The sequence below is a fragment of the Ambystoma mexicanum genome, chromosome 2p (assembly GCF_040938575.1).
Source record: "Ambystoma mexicanum isolate Mex_15411 chromosome 2p, UKY_AmexF1_1, whole genome shotgun sequence".
Classification (NCBI taxonomy): Eukaryota; Metazoa; Chordata; class Amphibia; order Caudata; family Ambystomatidae; genus Ambystoma; species Ambystoma mexicanum.
This window is the reverse complement of record NC_090923.1, coordinates 493,751,960-493,770,627: the sequence shown is the minus strand read 5'-3', so window position 1 is coordinate 493,770,627 and position 18,668 is coordinate 493,751,960. Positions and strand designations below refer to the sequence as shown.

Genomic DNA, 18,668 nt, shown 5'->3' with positions numbered 1-18,668 from the left:
TAAGTCTGAACTACGCAGGTTGGTAGTGTGGTCGAGCAGCCAGGCTTATCTCAAGAGGGGTCTATGTGAGCAGTAATGTTGTGACACAGAGTTTCACAAATACAGTTATCCAAATAATCATTGATACTCAAGGTTTATAGAGAAAACAATTATTAATTTATTTCACAACCGTGCTGTATGTAATTGACTTGTATTTTACCAAATGCTTATATGTATACTCTGTCCTGTATGTTATCCTACCTGTATACTTATTATGTTCTATTGTCAATCATTTTTGAAACTTTGTAAGCCTTGCACCTTCTTAACTGCTGTGCCCAGTTACCTCTGGGCCTGGTGCTCATTATAAATAAATAAACAAACAAACAAACAATAAGACTTCCTCAGAAAGGGAGCAACACATGTAACACGTGTTGTAACATATAATACACTTCAAAACACACTCTTAGTTTATCTAAATAAGATGACACCCATTGGGGATAGCACACAGACACTTCCTACACCCTCATGTGACTAAATTGCTAGGACACTTTGGACATTGATTTATTACTGGCACAGTTAGAGCAATACTGAGTTATGTGAAAAAGAAAAGGGGAATAAAACAAAGGTTACCAAAGGATTCATAAACTGGTAAGTACTTGCTAACACCTTCCAAAGTACAAAATCAGAGGTAAAGAGAAGTATCTCAAGGAGCAAATGTTAATTGCACAATGTCAAGGGGAGCTTAAGATCTTCTTTGCAGGTAGGTAAAAAGTATTGCACAATGTTTGTAGAAATGTTTGTTGAAAATAGAACACTTGAAGGGCCACAAGCTGGGAGGCTTGTGCGGGGCAAAGCTTTAGCAACTCTGCAAGGTAACCAAGACAGGTCTCACCTGAGAGCAAGTAAGGCTACACAACAAGAGGTAAGTTCTCTTAGACTTTACAGTACCTCTGGTTAGAAGAAATGGTTCCATCTGGGTTTTGTTCCTGTACAGCTCTGCAGATCCTGTTGTTCCTGAGCCTCAGTCGTAGGGACAAGAGGAAGGACGTCTGGGGACTCCTGCTCTGCAATGGGACGTTCAACAGCAGCAATGGGAAAACTTCGATTCAGCAGATCTTCTGTGTTTCAGCTCCTCGTGTCTGACAGCTAATAGCAACACTGTGGTTCTCGGATACCACTTCAGACTTTCCTTGCTTCTGGGGTTCAGCACTCTGTTGAGGTGGCTCAGGCTTGGTCAGTCCTGCAACAGGGAAATCCGGAGGATCTTCCTAGCGCTCGGGTCTGACTTAAAAGCAACGCACACAATCTGGTGTTCCTCTCCCTGGCTCTTCGGTACCAGCAGGAACTGCAGTGGAACTACAACAAGCTTCGAGAGGATGCCCAGACGGGCTTACTTTGGAGTTGATTGGTCCCACCAACTCAAAGGGAGAAGTCGTCCTTGCAGGGCTTCTCTAGTCTCTGCGAATTCAGAGCTTCAGCATAGCAGCAGGGCTTCACTGGGCAAACCAACGGTCCAGGAGTGTCAGCAGGCATCTCTTCCAAGTTCTCTTTGGATTCCTTCGTCCAGTGGTCGACTCTGCCTTCCAAGCCTAAAAGCCTCACCTTTTATGGGTATGCAGTAATACAATTGTGGCAAAAAAGTCACCTTTACAAACAATTGCAGCAAAAATGCTGTGGTTTGACCCGGTAAAGGTGTACCCCATTAAACCATTTAATGGGAGAGGGGTTGCGGGGGTGTCCCCCGCTCCCTTTAAATGGTGTAATGGGTCTGGGGATTGCGGGGGTGTCTCCCGCATCCTTTACATGGAGCCAGTGAAGCGTGTGCAGTGTTGGAGAGATACAATGGAATTTATTGGCACCTCCAATGAGCCGTGAAACAGCATTGTGTGCTGCTTTGAAGGGGGGGAAGGTGTACAGTTGGAAGCCCAGTAAGGAGGGCATATCCCCATCGATGTGTGATATAACGAGGACTGTGACCACAATACGGAATTCGTTAGGCGGAATGAAGGGATTGATTTGGCTGAATGTGTGGATCTGTAGACATGTTGCTTGTGCCTTTTTGGGTTTTTGCTTTTGGAAGTAAATGCAACTGTCAACAATGAAGAACAGGGATTTGGGTGAATCCTTCCAGGCACATGTGATCCACCCATTGTTGTACAAGTTATTGTTTGGGGGGGCAATTGAGGACACATTCGGTCTTGGTAAAGTTAAGTTTAAGGTAAGCCAAAGCTAGTCAGCCAAGAGAAGACTCACAAGCAGTCCTTCTCCTACCACCCCCTGACCTCCTGGTACTCATTCCCGGTAGAGGCTGGAAATGCCCCTACCAACCACTAGTTCCACAAAACATTAAAACGTGTCAACAATAACTGCTGCAGTAATACAAATAATACAAATCCCTCTCTCTCTCCACCGGCAGTACTGTGCTACTGTATAACATGCCAATCCCAATTCTTGCACAATCAAGTTGTAAAGCGCTCCACTGTTCTTGTGCTAGGTTTGCACGATAAGCAATACAAATAAAATAAATAAATATTGCAGGAAAAAAGAGGCAGGTCTGATGCAACTTGTGAGGAAGGACTCGCCCCTGAGCCCCTCTCATGCGCTGCCAAATATACATCTTGAGTTGGGGTGATCTTCATTTTAATGGATAGACGCTCTGCCATGTGTGCCCATTAATCAAAGGGAACTTTTTTTTAGAGAAACACACCTCTTTTAATACCCAGTGTAAAGCAGCTGCTAACAGCGCTGACCCCCCACCATGGGGCAGGCTTTTCAGGATTAGCCCTATGCTCTTGTTGGGAGCTAACTTCACTCTAACCCATCATGGCTCAGACAGTTGCCTTTGTGAACAATCAGTATGCAAAGTGCCTTAACCATTGGTACACAGCTTAATGATGTTATCTCAATGTTTCCCCCACTGTCTTCTACAATCTTCTCTTTGAACCTCGTCTGCACAATTATCTAACTTCATAAGAAACTTCACTGGTTGCATCCAGTTTAATTACAAGTGTCATTTTCCTATTATGTTATTTTCATGGTCCTCCTCTATTTTCACATTCAAAGTTTTCCACCAAACACCTGTAATTTCTCTCTCACGCTTGCCTTAACAATTATGTTTCCCTCCTTGCACTGTTCCCTCCCTTTTGTCCCTTTCATATGTTTAGAGCCTGTTACTTGTCCCCACGTTGCTTTCCATTCAACCAAAAACAATACATTTCTCTCTCTTTCTCTCTCTCTCTCTCTCTCTCTCTCTCTCTCTCTCTTTCTCTCTCTCTCTCTCTCTCTCAATCTCTCCCTCTCTCTCTCTCGTCCCCTCTCTCTCACATGCACAGACACACCCATGTTTAACTAGTATCCAGGCATTTGCTGATGTAGGAAGTGTCCTGGGGGCCACTAACCTTAAGGTACAGCTGAGTGTCATCAGAGTACTGATGGATAGCTATGTTGGGGTCACGTAGGAGAGTTCTCAAGTGATCAATGTACTGATTTAATATGACTGGGTAGAGAATCAAACCTTGGGGGACCCCACACGTGACTGGGAGTTGGTTGGATCTGAATGAGTCCATCTGTACGACCTGGTGCCTATTGTTTAAGTAGGATGCAACTCATTTGAAGACAGTTCCAGAGTAGCCCATCCTGTTTGTAAGGAGGGAGAGGAGTATTTGATGATCAACTGTGTCGAAGGCAGCTGAGAAGTATGAGAGAACTAGGTGACACAAGTCCCCAGTGTTGATCATCCACCACTTGGATGGTTGCTATCTTAATGCTGCATTTGGAGTGGAAGCCATACTGGTAATCGGGAAGGAGGTCAAGCTGGCTGATTTTGGCAAGTAGTTGGGTCGCAACTACGTTCTCGATAAACTTCCCGATTATTGGGAGGATTCTGATAGGTCTGCTGTTGGCTAGGTGCTCTGGGTCAAGCAAGGGCTTTTTGAGAAGGGGCCATAGGAGCCCTGTCATCAACATGTTTGGGAATTCACATTCAGTACGGGAGGCATTCACAATACTGAGGAGTGTGTTAAGTGTTGGGCCAGCGAGTTGTTTAATTAGAGAATATGGGGGGAAGTCATCTGTATATCTAGTGGGTTTGAGTGAAGCAAGTGTGTCTGAGAGATCCTTAGGAGAGAGGAGGGTAAAGTCTGTCGAGGAGGGCAGTGCTGGGAGACGTGGGGGTGAGTAGCAGGGCTCTGTTTGGTTTTGAGGCATAGATGTGACCCAGGTGTTATGTTAATGTGAAGCTGTTTATTCTGTTGTATCTCTCTTATGAAACCAGCACCTCAGGGACAGGTGTGATCTTGGAGAATTGCTTGACCTCTTTGAATAAGACTTTGCTCCTGTTACAGGCTGTCTCAATGGTGGAAGTGTAGTAAGCCAACTTAGCCTCACAGATCATTTGTCTGCTCTGGGTACACAGGGATTTGAAGGCTGAGAGATCCTCTGCCTGCGGCCCTTTCACCACTACTTTCCAAGGGATGCAAGTTAACTCAACAGCATGCTTTTTATTGCAGAAAACTGTCTTAGTCTTTTAGATCCAGTAACATTTTATATATAACTTTACCAATGCATGAAAGAAAAACTCTCAAAGATCCAACCACATATGTGCATTACACTAATAAATAATGATCAGTGTGGTATAGCGTTTCACCCTCATTAGGGATCATAAGTCTGTTTTAGTATGGGATCTTTGTGACTGAGAATTGGAGTTTTTTTATTTCGAAAACTCCATCAATATTATTGTGGGTTTAAAAAATGCCTGAACAAGCATGAAAAAAATCATTTATACCTGAAATGTGAGACGAGAAAAGGCCATTTCAGCAAACAAGATGTATATGCCACAGTGCCACCCAGGATCCATTACTGGAAGTTCAATGGTAGTCCAGAGCCACTGAACAAAGCATTACGTGTGTGCAATTTTCACAGTTATGCCTCAAAATCTGTGTTTGGAAAGCAGAACCTAGTGTTGATCCGAGCCCAAGGGTAGAAACCCTGTTTAGCCCTGATGTATTTCTGCAATAGTAAATCTTGTATCCTCTTACTTCTCCAGGTATGTTAGAGCATGCCACCTCAGTTATGAGATGGATCATCAGGTGATTGTGTGCTTTTTAATGCCAAAGCTAATGTACACCAACCTCTGATCTTGCTTTGTTGTAGAGTACCACATATTGAAGCTTGCAGCCAGCAAGACACTCAATTAGATCTATCGGTGCAAGTGCATTTGTTGACAACCATCACATTTTCATCAATTTAGCATGTTATACTTTTCAATAAAAAGCCAAATTTCAGTTTCAGTCTCCTTAAAAATATTGTGAGCAGTTTGAGAAGTATGCAGATAACCAGGCAGATTGTTTCTTACTGGTCTGCAATTGAATTCGAGGTGTTCATTTTTTAAAATAAATTGTACTGTACTGATCATTTGCAAATATTTAAAGGAATTTGTCTTAGATATTTATAAAATGCTTTATGGGTTCAGTTGGCTTTAATCATCGACTCCTAAGGGAAAAGATGAATTTGGCAAGTGTGCCTCTATTGAACCACACAGAAAACCAGGTCACAGTTATAATGTGCTTCTTTGTTTCTCATTTAAGAACGTTCTTGCATAACCGCCTCCATGTATTAGTAAACGATTATATTTTTATCATGTTAGCATTTTTAAGTGATGCACCGTAATCAGGGTTTTACTTGTGTTTGTTCAATTACTGATTATGTTAATGGGGCTTTGGATTATAGATGCATCAGTTCTTTTCAACAGCAATAGCGTGACTTATTGCCAACATTAACTGATTACAGAGAGCAATTACTATTGGGGACAACCAAATGAAAGACATTTTAAGTGACTTGTTTCAAAATATCCATTTGGCACACAATACACATCGTTCATAAAATAGCAGTTCTAAATTTGAACAACAGTATGGTTCAACGTGAATGATTATGTTTACATTACCTACTTGAAAATATACACTTATTTTAAAACGCATGCAGCGACAGCTGTCAAATTTTTAAAGTCGAGCGGTGTAAATATTTGACCTAAGAATGTGTGATAGCAGCAAGTGAGAAGAACTATTTAGGAGGTCACCACAGGAGCAATCATTTCAAATAGGGAGGTGAACTGGCACATTCAACAGCCCAAATTATTAAAAAATGGTAAAACAATCAAGACAGTGGGCCTCATTAGAAGGTTGGAGGTAACCATGCCGCTTTTAGCGGCATGGTTGCCTCCATACCGCAATCCGGGCCCGGGTTCCTCGAATGAGGAATTACCGGGCCATCGCAACCTTGGCGGACCCGGTAATTCCCCGTCCAAGGAACGCGGACCCGGTCCATCCCCATTTGAGCCCCCATAGGGCTCAATGGGAATGGGGATGGAGCTAACAACGGGCCCGTTAATGACGGGCCAGTTGTTAGCTCCCTGGTCCCCTCGCGGGACCCAGTGAGGACGCCTGGTTTTTCCAGGCGCCCATTGCGGGTCCCGCAAGGAGTCCTCGTAAAAGGGCGGAACGGGTTTACCGGCACCAGCACCTTTACCGGTGCTGGTAAACCCATTCCGCCAACCTTACAGTGAGGGCCATGTTTGAAATGGGACAGGGAGATTTTGCCACAGCATATTTCATCGTTGAAGAAATCATCGAATTTGTTCCACGAATTTTGCCACAAATATATGTGGGGTGGGTTTAGGAGAATAATTCATGTAGGAGGTTAAGGGAAGGGACTGTGGTGGTCTCACCTAGCATATATTTGCAACAAAACCATCTAGTAGGAATTCTACTGTGATTACATACATTCGTCAAAATCACATAGAATGTTGAAATCAGGTATGTTTGGCAACACATGAAAACTCCAGTAAGGTCAATAAGTACAAAGAGAAGCATTTTGCAGAACATTTTCATACTGGCTATATGACTGTGCCCATATAAAAAAAAAAAAAAAAAGGTTCCCAGTCTCATTGTCATGTGAAGTATGTGCTCATGCTGCCAGAGCAAAACAATATACTGTATTACTGTATTGATAGTATGAAAACATGTTTATGATGCTGTGCCAACTGAATATCAGCATGCCCGTGTATAAATAAATGTTCATACTGGTTGTGCCAGTTATATGCCAGAATGTCACTGCATGAACACACTCTGATACTTGTTATTCTGCATATATGCTATATGGCATTTGAACATATTTGTATTTTGGCATTAGCCATGGTATACCAGCCTCCACTTTAAGATCAAACTCTGTTGTTGCTTGGTATATGCAGGTTATGTTTTCAAGTTGTCTGTGCTCAGTATAAATTGTTGTTCCCACTTTAAAACATTGTCATGCCGGATATGCCCATGCTAGCATGCCATTCTAAGAACACACTTTAATATTTGCTTTATAAATTAAAGCCACAGTTGTCACTGTAAGAGCACATGTTCATGCATCTTTGCACAATAAATGTCAAATTCTCTACTAAAACATAATCATGATAGCATACTGTCATGCTGGCTTTGACGAATATATATATGCCTTTACTCCCTCCGGAAACATGGTAATGATTGTTCATCCATTCATTCATTCATTTTGTCATTTGTTATATTTACCCTTTCACCATAACTATGGTCCCGACACTCTTTTGGCTGAACGTCCTCAGATGGATCGGAGACCAAAAGTTTGGAAAGGTTTGGGAGGTGCTTTTTATGCGTGCATGCATTTCAGCCAATAAAGTTATCCGAGGGTGGCCAAGACCTTGTGTCTAAATGGAGTGTATATGAGCGCAGCAGAGGAATACTATGAACTAAAAGGGGGGAATTGTGATTAAGGTGATAGAGAGTTATGTGCGAAACAACAATTCAAATTGATGTCATTAAAAGTAGCTTCATTCTTATGGCAGAGGAGATGTGCAATAGTGTTTGTTCAAGGTGGGTGGGGTGGGGCTGTGCCTTCCACTAGGTTGTGAAGGTGCGCTGTGTGAGGAGAGCAATGAGCAGTCCAAACATATGTCAAAATGCCACTTTGATTCTAGATGTGTCCAATATATGCAAGTATGGCCAATATGAGTAAATATTTCCATGATGTCTTTGCTGCATATGTAAAAGCATTCCTCTGTACAATAATGATTAAGTTCCTTGGGTCCAAAATATGCCAACACTGCCCAGTCCATCCTCTGTGAACATATGGGGATTGGGATTAGGTTAGAGTGCTGGCAGCCCCCATTTTCCAATCAAGACACATATACACCACTCAATCACTCACAATCATTCATTCAAATGCACACACGCACGGCCACACTCTCTATCACACACACTACACAAAAACATATGTACACACTCGTATACAGTCTCACTTTTGCAACCACACCCTCCTCCAAACAAACTCTTAATCATACATATATTACAAGGTACACATTCTTTAACACTTACATTATCTGGCTTACTGCTCACAGTGGTGATAGTGTCCTCCTTTACATGTCCATGTAATCCAATGGCAGCACAAGCAAAAGGGGCATGCTTGCCAATCTCCCATCTCTTTCGCTGCTTCAGAATTAGGGTGGAGGTGCTACCAGCATTGCAAATGCACCCCTGCCATGAGACAGGCAAGGAACCAGATGGTAAAAGAGTTCTTCATTGTGCTCAAAGGCATTCATTGTCATTGCCCATTGATCCAAATGAAGGTTGTGATGTAACTCTCACTGGCCTCAAGGTCTCCTTAATATTATGCCCGGGCTTACACATGTGCCAGATTCTGGGACTTAGTTACATTTCTAACGTCTTCTCCTCTGCAACAGTTTCCTACACTAATCATATCCTCATTGGAGATTTCAACATCTTGTGTTCCAACCATCAAAACACCTATGTGACTCCATATGCTCTCTGACCGACTCCATTGATTGTACTCTCCCCGACAAATGTCAAAGGTCACACGCTCAACCTAGTTTTCACCTCCTGTCTGATCCACTCATGCCCAAACTCCCTTCCACCAATGCATTGCTCAGTGGCTCTAAACTGAACAGTGAAACTTTTCCATTATGTTTATAATGGAGGCTTTTTCCTGTAAAAACAAAAGGTAAAATTGGAGTAGAATTTTAGTATCGATTAAACCAAAGATGCATTTTATTAGAGGTTTCACATTTTTCATGTAAACATTTGACTATTTCAGCCCTTTTCATTTTGGATGAACCAGTAGTTGACAAAAAAATCTTTCATTGTTTTCAATGACAAGTAACTACTTCTCTCTGTTGTATTAGTAACAAATGACAAACAGAGTGAGACATTTAGGAATGAATTTGGTCAAATACCTTCTGTCCCAAAATAAAATAAGCTTTGCAATTAGAATCCCTTATAACGAGATAGCTAACAAGGCAATACAGACACTCCATCCGTGCCAAGGGCCCACATCCAGTCTCAGGTATCTGGTGCTTCCAAAGACAGAGCTGAACTCTTTGAAATCTGTGGGGAACTAGACAACCCTTCTGCAGTCTCCTCCTCCCCTCTTCCTTCCCAGGTCTTCTCCAATGCACTGGCCACTTAAACTCTGGACACCCTGAGCAACTTTGCTACGCACTCCCTCAACCCCTCTCCTAACCTCTCCTATGGACTCTAACCCTCCTTCTTCCTCCCTCTCCTCCTTCTTCCCTGTCACACCCAACAACGTTACCAGAGTTGTCTGCTCTATGAACGTCTCCTCAAAACAGGTCTCCCCTCATGCCTCCAGAACCATCAAGGACAAAATTGTCTCTCTTGCCCCCGCTCGTGCTGATTTCTGCAACCATTCCTTTGCTACTGGCTCCTTCCCCTCCTCCCTCAAGCACTCCCTTGTGTGCCTCCTCCTGAAAAAACCTTCAGCAGATCCGAATTGTCCAGCTAACTACTGCCCATTTTCTATCACCCACTGCCTAGGAAAACTTCTGGAGAAGCTGGCCTTCTCTCAACATACCTCACACACTGAACTTGTATTTTGGCCTTCACGACCATCAATCAGGATTCCAAGCAGGTAGAGGCATGGAACCAGCTCTTCTGAATGCCTGTGAAGAACTGCTTGCATCCCTTGATTCCAACTGTCTAGCTGTCCTCATTCTACTTGATCTCTCCTCTGCATTTGACACGATCAACCACTGTATCCACATAAAACAACTCCATGATATCATGGGCATTTCGGAGTGGGCACTGGACTGGCTGACCTCTTCCCTAACTGATAATCCATCCCAGGTCATTATGGGCACCTTCTCTTCACCTACCTCATTATCCACCTGTGCTGTCCTCCAGGGCTCCAACCTTTCCCCTTGGCTCTTTAACACTTACCTTGCTCTGCTGGTATGCATCATTTCCTCCTTCTCCACCAATTTCCAGGGCTATGCGGACGGCACTCAACTCTTCTTCAAACTTCCTGCTGATCTCTTGCTTATTCCATCATCCAGGACTGCCTGGCTGCTATGCAGACCTGGTGTACTTCCAATAATCTCTGCCTCAATGCCAGCAAGACTGAGATCCTTCCTATTGGGGCCCCTGCTCCCTTTTTCTTCCCCTAACTCTGGCCATCCTCTATGGGATATCCCCTTCTCCTTTATGTGAAGCCAGAAGCCTTGGAGTCATCTTCGACTTCTCTCTATCCTTCCTCCCTCACATCCAGGACATTGCCAACAAGCCCACATTTCAACTCTTCCTTATCAAATGAATTCTCCCTTTTCTCACTTTCCCTCAGAAGCTCAATGATGCTAGAGCTCGGGTACTGCAACAGCCTTCTCTTGAATCTACACTCTTCCTCTCTATGACCGCTCCAGCTAATCCAGAATAGGGCAACAAGATTATCCTTGGCCTCAAGCCCAGGGACCACATCTCTACAGCCATAAGAATTCTCTACTGGCTCCTGGCTGCTGCAGAAATTAAATTCAAATCCCTCCGCAACATCCACGAGGCTGTCTTGGGACAGAGCTATCTGCAACTTGCTATTACTAAATATTCTCCCTCTTGACCTCTACGTTCCTCCGGATCCGACTCTCTGTGCGTGAAGCATTTTGCTCTCTTGCTTCTGCTGGCTCCCTCTTGTAGAACACTCTCCGCCTCCCCCTTCATCCTAAGCTGGACTTCCTCAAATCCCTGAAGCTCCTCAAGACTTTCCTTTTCACTTTCTCCTTCCCTTGGTGCCTCCTCTGTTAACCTCACAGTCACTGTGATTGGTGACCAGGGCCTTTATGTGCCCTTGGGGCACTGGGCTCCCACATACAATCGCCTCAGCTTCAGCCGACACATAGCGCTTTTCTCAGCACCCATTTCCCTAAACCATTGTAGGCCTACACTTACCTGCTTATTGAAGCTCAATGCTCCCTCGCACTTACTTTAATCGGCACTTACATCTGCTGCTCACGCACAAGCACGGACACTCCAGCACTTACCAGCACTCCTTCTTCCCCCCTTCTCTCTCTGCACTTGCACGTTCTGATTAATCACAAGGCATAGTAGGTTTGTCTTTATCCTCCAGTGTTTATATTGTTTTTCAATCTCATGTTCCCTCCCTGTTGCCATGTGGGAGCTTTGAAACACAATTTACTTGCCTAAGCACCTAATAAATGCACAATAAATACATGAATAACATGTATCTACCATGAGACAGTGATACATGATGCAATGTTGAATAAAGTATGTCACAAATTAAAGTGTACGTTCATTGTGAAGAAGTTCCCAAGAATATTCTAGCTAATAGATACCATTGGATAGGATATAGGTTCTATATGTTAATTCACATCCACATATGACTATTTGATAATTCATGGTGCATGACTGTACAAAAGTCAAGATTTCCGTTGATTCAAATATGTATTTCTAAATATAAAATATAATTTGCACTTACCGGAAAGAAGCATGGGGTCCTTATCAACTGATTTCCGAACTTGATCAGACTCCCCAGTTAAGGAACTTTCATCAATTTTCAAATCATTTCCTTGGATAAAAATCCCATCTGCGGGTAGCAGATCACCTATGAATTGACAAATCAAAATGATACGAATTAAATGATTTACATGCAATACATGTTCTCTCTTACATAGATGATTGCACTATGATGATGCATGTCAGCACCTTGCACAGATGATGGGTTGCACCTGAAAGCATCCACTCCAACATATGAATGCCTACATTTGCTCAAAACATGTTGTAAGGATGACACTGTTAGCAATTACTCAAACATAATTTGAATGAAAAAAATACATTTTTTTTTTAAACAATGTAAAATTTCTGATCTAAGTAAGGTTTACAGGGTTGCTTTTAAATTCAAGTGAGACCTGTTTGAAAGAGCTAGGTCTATCCATGATCTCATTATGCAATAAACCGGGTAAAGTGAAGTTCAGTTTAATGGGCTTTGATTGGCAAAGAACGAAAGCCTTAATCCTAGATTAAAAACTTTATACATCTGCCTGTTCCACTTGGAAATGGCAAGCCGACATTGATCAAATACCCGAGCAAGCGGTTGCGTAATGACTTCATGCGCTTTCGTTTCAATGTTTTACCTATTAATCAAGTACAATGTATTAGAAATTGTACAATTGAAGGAGATCCATGGTGTAGATACTGTAAAACTGCTGGTGTTGTGGAAACTTTGCAACATATTTTATTGGTTTGCCCCTATTTAAAGACTGAAAGGATAGAGTATTTTTCAAAATGTGTAGTTTCAACAAATTAAGTGAAAAGAGACTTCATATGGCACAGAATGTTGCATGATAATTGTACAATCTTAAAAATCTCTGTAACAACCTTTCTAAGAAATGTCTGTGATTTGAGTTAACAAGGGTAAAAGTTTTATTTGTGAGGATTTTTGCGGATTGGGATCTGAGGAAAATTTTCTCTTGTGTCTTTTACTCTGGAAACGTAATGTAAGATTGCTGTGATTTGAAAATTTGGATACAAAAAGGAAAAAATGTTGTTGGTACTTTTATGCACTTCTTTTAATTTTTCTGTATAATCAATGTTTGATACTTTTGTGATTTTGTAAAGGTTTGTAAATAAACCAAAACAATAAAGAAAAAAAAAATCAAGTAAGCATATTTAAAAAAGGTAATAGGCAAGTCACTCTGAGACCCTCTCTATAGCAATGAAAAACTAGTTATGGCAACAGATTAAATAATTAATGGTGACAGTGGTGACCAAGTCTACCTAACTATATAGAATAGAATGTATAGTATGAGGTGAGGAAGCAGAGGCAAGGGGAAGCAATGCGATCAGCAGGAACATGCAGCTAAACAGAAAGTGGAAAAAGGTGGAATTTATTTCAACTATCAAGAGCTAGACATCATTTGGGAAGAGCCCTTGGGGGAAACCATTGGAAATAAAGACATGAACAAGAAGAAAAGGAGTGTGAGTTAAATGTTGAAGCAAAACAAACTGTAAAGTGAGACATGAGATCAGAAGGTGAGGTTGGAGAGTAGTGGGATTTCAGTAGGTGTGCCCCCCAACGGTAGGGGGAGAAACCACCAGACTACATAAAACACAAAGAAAGATGGTGAAGTAAAACTATTCATATTTGTGTCAATTTAGCAAAAAAGTGAAATTTGAAATTATTTTCAATTATATTATTGTTGTCGGTGTCAGCACCTTTTGGGCGTATTGGAGCTGTTTCTGGAGGACACGTTTCATTGCATCACCAAGTATACTGGCTGTTTTAAAAGTCCTGTTTTCGAGGAGCGCTGTGTAGTGCCGCAGAGTACTGCAGTTTGTGGCAGGAACTTTTGTAGGCATTGGGTCTGTTTCTGGAGGACATGTTTAATTGCAGCACTGGATACACTGGCTGTATTAAAAACCATGTGCTAGCAGAGTGCTGTGCAGTGTTGCAGAGCACTGCAGTTTGTGATAAGGCCTTTTGGGTGCTTTGTGTCTCTTTCTGGAGGACATGTTTCATCGCAGCAATGCATACACTGGGTGTTTAAAAAAACAATACTGTTGGCAGAGCGCTTCTGAGGGTTCTATGTGAAAATGTCCCTTGGAAAAAAGTTGCCAGGTAGACGATATTTTTCCCTGCACCTCTAAAACAAAAGCTTTCCCCCACATATTCTAGGATGAATATTATTTATTATTCCAACTCCAGTCTTAGACATTTTGGGGAAAGTGCTTGATTTTCCAAGGCACCTTTATCACTGGATATTGTGCAGAGTCCTGCAGTTTGTGGAAGTTCACGGCACAAGGGTGAGGCCCAGTTGCATTTACAAATAATTGGAAACTGATAAACTATTTGTTTTTTTGTAATTCTTATGAGAACTGTCTTTTTCACCCTTCTGCCTACACTCCTCAGTAGAGCTCACATCTAGTTAGTCCATTTCACATAAAAAAGTTACTGTGGCTTCATTTATAATTTGTGGAGCAAATCAGTCCCTAATTATTGGAATATTGACAAACTCCAGAATAATTTGGGTGACTTACATAATGTGGTTGAATATCTGGTCTCAGAACCTGAGACTCATTCTATTACCCAGCGGCAAAACACGGCAAGTGGAAAAACACTTTGCAACACATCAGTACAAGTAAAGGCTCCATCAACAAAAGCCCCCACTGTGCCACCCACAATAGCAAAGGACCTTGTGGCACCATGGTAATGATTGTCTCCGGGGAACGTCCCCAATTGCTTTAGCAGAAAGCAAAGTGACTCCTTGTTTTAGTGCTGCTTTGGTGCCCTTACTGTCCCCAAAAGTTAGGAATGCTAAAGAAAGAAAGATCATAAAACATCTGCAATAATTACAAACTTTTATCCAATGACTGGCACGAAAACTGAAATTAGGAAGCCACTAAAAGCAATTCATAAGGGAGCGTGGTTCGAATTTTATCAACCATGCTCTTTCCGCCATATTGCAGGACCGGCAACATGGTGCGCATGAAAGTGATTGCAGATGCTCTGAGAAGCATCAATAATGCCGAAAAATGTGGAAAACATTAAGTTCTGATCTGGCCGTGCTCCAAAGTAATCGTGTGCTTCTTAACTGTGATGATGAAGCATAGTTACATTAGAGAATTTGAAGTCATTGATGATCACAGAGCTGGAAAAAGTGTTGTGAATCTTACTGGCAGACAGAACAAGTTTGGTGTAATCAGTCTGCTATTTGACATGCAACTGAAGGATCTGGACAAATGGCAGAACAATCTGTTGCCGTCTCGGCAGTTTGGATACATTGTACTCACAACCTCTGCAGGCATCATGGACCATGAATAAGCTAGGTGAAAACATACAGGAGGCAAAATCCTGGGATTCTTTTTCTAAAATGTAAACACAGACTAATAAACTGTTGCAAGAGAAAAAACAAAAAGAAAAAAAAAGAATGTTATCAACCATGTCAGTCTTTTTGACCTAGACGTGTCAAATGGAATTGCTAACAATGTTTTTGTGGGAGTAGACACAGATAGAAAAGGGAAGACAGCTCTGAGTCTGCATTCCCTTCCTTCCGATTAAAATCTGATGTTACTTTTGGAAAAGATTGAATCTAGAGCTGGTAGCCCATCAACTATGTCAACTATATCTTCCATTCTCTCTGATCTCATTTTCATCATACGTTATGTGACATCAGCACAGAATTGAAAGCTCACCCTATGGTAATCAGAGATGTAAAACTAAAAATAGATATGCTGGACAAACACTCTGTGGAAAAGGCCCAAACCAAAGTGTATGTTTCTGATGCAAAGACCAATAATATGCAGATTGAAGCTAACTCGGAAATGAAAAACTTGACTCTGGGTGCTAATATGATAACAACTGATTTAAAAGAATAGTGCAAAGAAAACCTAAAAATAAAAAAAAAATAAAAAAAAAAATAAAAAATATAAAAAACAAAGTGGTTCCAATGGAACAAACTAAAGAAAGTTCTTGCATAATTTGCACATGACCAAGGAAGCAGCACAAATTACTCTACAGCATGAAAAACATAATACACCACAACCGGTAAAAATCTGTTCTGTAACAAAACCCAAAGGTCAAAAAATGAAACAAACGCTGACTCAAACTTCAATCTTTAGACCGGTTGAGTAGAGCTCACTAACTGGGTCAGTAATAAATTAAAATGTTCGACAGTATGATTTAGACCTATCCTTCGAATTAAAGCTATCTGGCTACTTGCCTAGGGAAATAGAAAATAAGATTAAAAAAACAGCACACAGCGGAACGTCAGCTATACCTTACAATATGCACAAATCACTTTAAACCCCGCTGTAAACATTTATTCTATTTCAGCACAGTACAATTCTGTTGACATTAATAATGGACACAAAATAAGAAGTACAGATGAATGCCAAAAAAAATGAATTTTTATCAGCACAACCTGGACCAGCCATTTTAAACCAGACAGAAAGTAACCAGTCTCTATTAGTTTACTATTACAACACACTATAACTTTGTTTCTCACGTCAACCAATGACGATTCTGTTATCAGTATAAGCACAAGATCAGGATCGACTAATTTTAGAATTTGTATGAAACCCTCTCAACAATGTAATTTAAATCGTTCTCATTTTTTCAAATGTTTGCACGAAATTCCTTGTTTAAAACGTTTCACATTGAAAGACATTGAACTGGTCTGTTTTATTGACCCTCATAGAATGGATATTGTTTTATTAAAAATCACATCCATAAGATGTTCCTAAACTAAGCTCTACTAAAATGAACAGTCTTTTACGAACTTGGGTCCCCACCATCCGTAATGATGATATTATGGGAAGGTGAAGGGAAACATTGAACATTAGTTGCAGGGAATATCCCTCACTACTGCGTACTGTTCAAATTACATATATGATATGATATGATATGGCATTTATAACGCGCCTATACACAGGTGTTTCAAGGCGCGACGAGGCAAGGGGGGGGACAAAGGGAGGACAAACAACGATCCTGCTAGGCCAGGTGTCATTCAGATCGCGCATGTGCATGGGAATGGGGGAAAGGAAAAGTGCGCAGGGGGAGGGAGAGGGGAACTGCAGTACATGGGAAGTGGAATAAATATGACACATAAACAGCCAGCTAGTGGCAAGTGCAAGGAAGTGCAGACGTAAGTGCTAGTAAGGGGACTGAATGGGATACAGAAAAACAGTCCCCAAGTGCAGGGGTTGCCAGGGAGGCAGTGCAGGTGGGTAATTGACGGCGCCTGGGCCAGAGATCGAAAAGGGTGGCCAGGTAACCAGTGCAATTTCGGTCAGGAATTCAGCAAGGGAGTGGAGGAGAGAAAGCAGAAGCAAAGAGGAAGGTTTCGAGGTGTTTCCGGAAACGGAGATGGTTCTCCTCAAGTTTCAGGGAGGCAGGAAAGCGACAGACCCTAAGGGAGTTGGAGGCAGATGAGGGAAGCGCCCGAGGAGGGAGATATTTAGGAAGAGAGAGTTGAAGGTATTTCGGTCCCAGACCCCAGAAGGCCTTGTGTACAATGCAGAGGGTTTTGAACTTAATCCTCACAGCCACTGGGAGCCAGTGCAGAGATTTCAGTCCTGGAGAGATACGATCCCTGGGCTTGAGGCCAAGGACAAGTCTCGCAGTCCTGTTCTGGATAAGTTGCAGAGGAAGGAGAGTATAGGCAGGCAGATTTAGATAAAGGCTGTTACAGTAGTCCAGCTTGGAGAGGACCAGGGCTCTGGAGACAGTGAGCTTCTGGGGGAAGGAGAGGAAAGGAAGAATACCTCTAAGGAGATGCAGCTGGTAGTGTGACTTCTTAGAGACGTCAGAGATGTGAGGGGAGAAAGACAGTGCAGAGTCGAAGATGACCCCGAGGTTTTTAGCCTTGCAGGTGGGAGTGGGAGGAGGGCCAAGAGAGGCCAGCCAGAGAGCTGCAGGAAAGGAGGGAGTGGGTGTGCCGATGAGTAGAATCTCAGTCGTACTGGCATTAAGGCAGAGGTCGCTGACGGCACACCATTCCTGGATGGCAGACAGACAGTCAGAGATGAGGGAAGGAGAGGAGGAGGCTGAGGGTAGCCTGAAAATGAGCTGGGTATCATCCGCATAGCACTGAAAGTTGGGACAGAGAGCGGCGATGCGGTGGGCAAGGATTGCCAGGTATTGGTTGAACAGCCAGGGAAAGTGGTTAGATTCCTGGGGGACACCACAGGTAGAGAAAAAGATGTGGGAGAGGAAGGACCCAAGTTGGACCTGGGAGGGTCGGTCAGAGAGGAAAGAAGTCATCCACGCCAGAGCCTGACCAGTGATACCCAGGTTATCACGGAGACAGTTGAGCAGGATGGCATGGTTGACAGTGTCAAAGGCAGAAGAGAGATCAAGCAAGATAAGAACGCAAGGGGTGTTAGAGTCGAGGTTGGTCAGCAGGTCTTCACGGATATTTAGGAGAGCAGTTTCCATGCTTCTGGCAGCTCTGAAGCCAGACTGATGGTCATGAAGACAACCAACAGATCAGTGTGGAGATTGAGCTGGGAGATGGCCAGTTTCTCCAGGAGCTTGCCCAGGAATGGAGTGATGGAGATTGGGCGATAGTTAGTCGGGCAGGAGGGGTCGGCAGAGGGTTTCTTAAGAAGAGGGTGCACAATGGAGTGCTTGAGGGGGGAAGGGAAGACTCCAGTGGCGAAGGAGTGATTGCAGAAATCTGCCAGGGCAGGCACCAGGGAGTCGATGTGATCCTTGATGGTTTTGGAGCAACAGGGGTGAACCTGTTTTGACGAGACTTTCATAGATCGGACTTGTCTAGAAACCTTGTCTGGAGAGAAAAGGAGAAAGGCAGAGAAGGAGGGAGAAGGGTGGCTGCAGAAGGGCAGGAGGAAGAGCAG

At 42.6% G+C, this 18,668-nt stretch overlaps 1 protein-coding gene and 1 pseudogene across 17 annotated transcripts in view; one reads left to right on the top strand and one right to left on the bottom strand.

Moving 5' to 3' along the window:
• The window catches only part of ATP2B2 (ATPase plasma membrane Ca2+ transporting 2), a 2,164,916-nt gene that overhangs the window by 820,330 nt on the left and 1,325,918 nt on the right, over positions 1-18,668 (bottom strand). For all 17 annotated transcript variants that reach the window (XM_069643898.1, XM_069643899.1, XM_069643906.1 and 14 more), the window contains one exon: positions 11,791-11,916. In XM_069643898.1, the coding sequence (XP_069499999.1) occupies positions 11,791-11,916 (126 nt within the window). The remainder of the gene's footprint in view (positions 1-11,790; positions 11,917-18,668) is intronic.
• On the top strand, positions 14,788-15,180 carry LOC138565892 (small ribosomal subunit protein uS8-like; annotated as a pseudogene).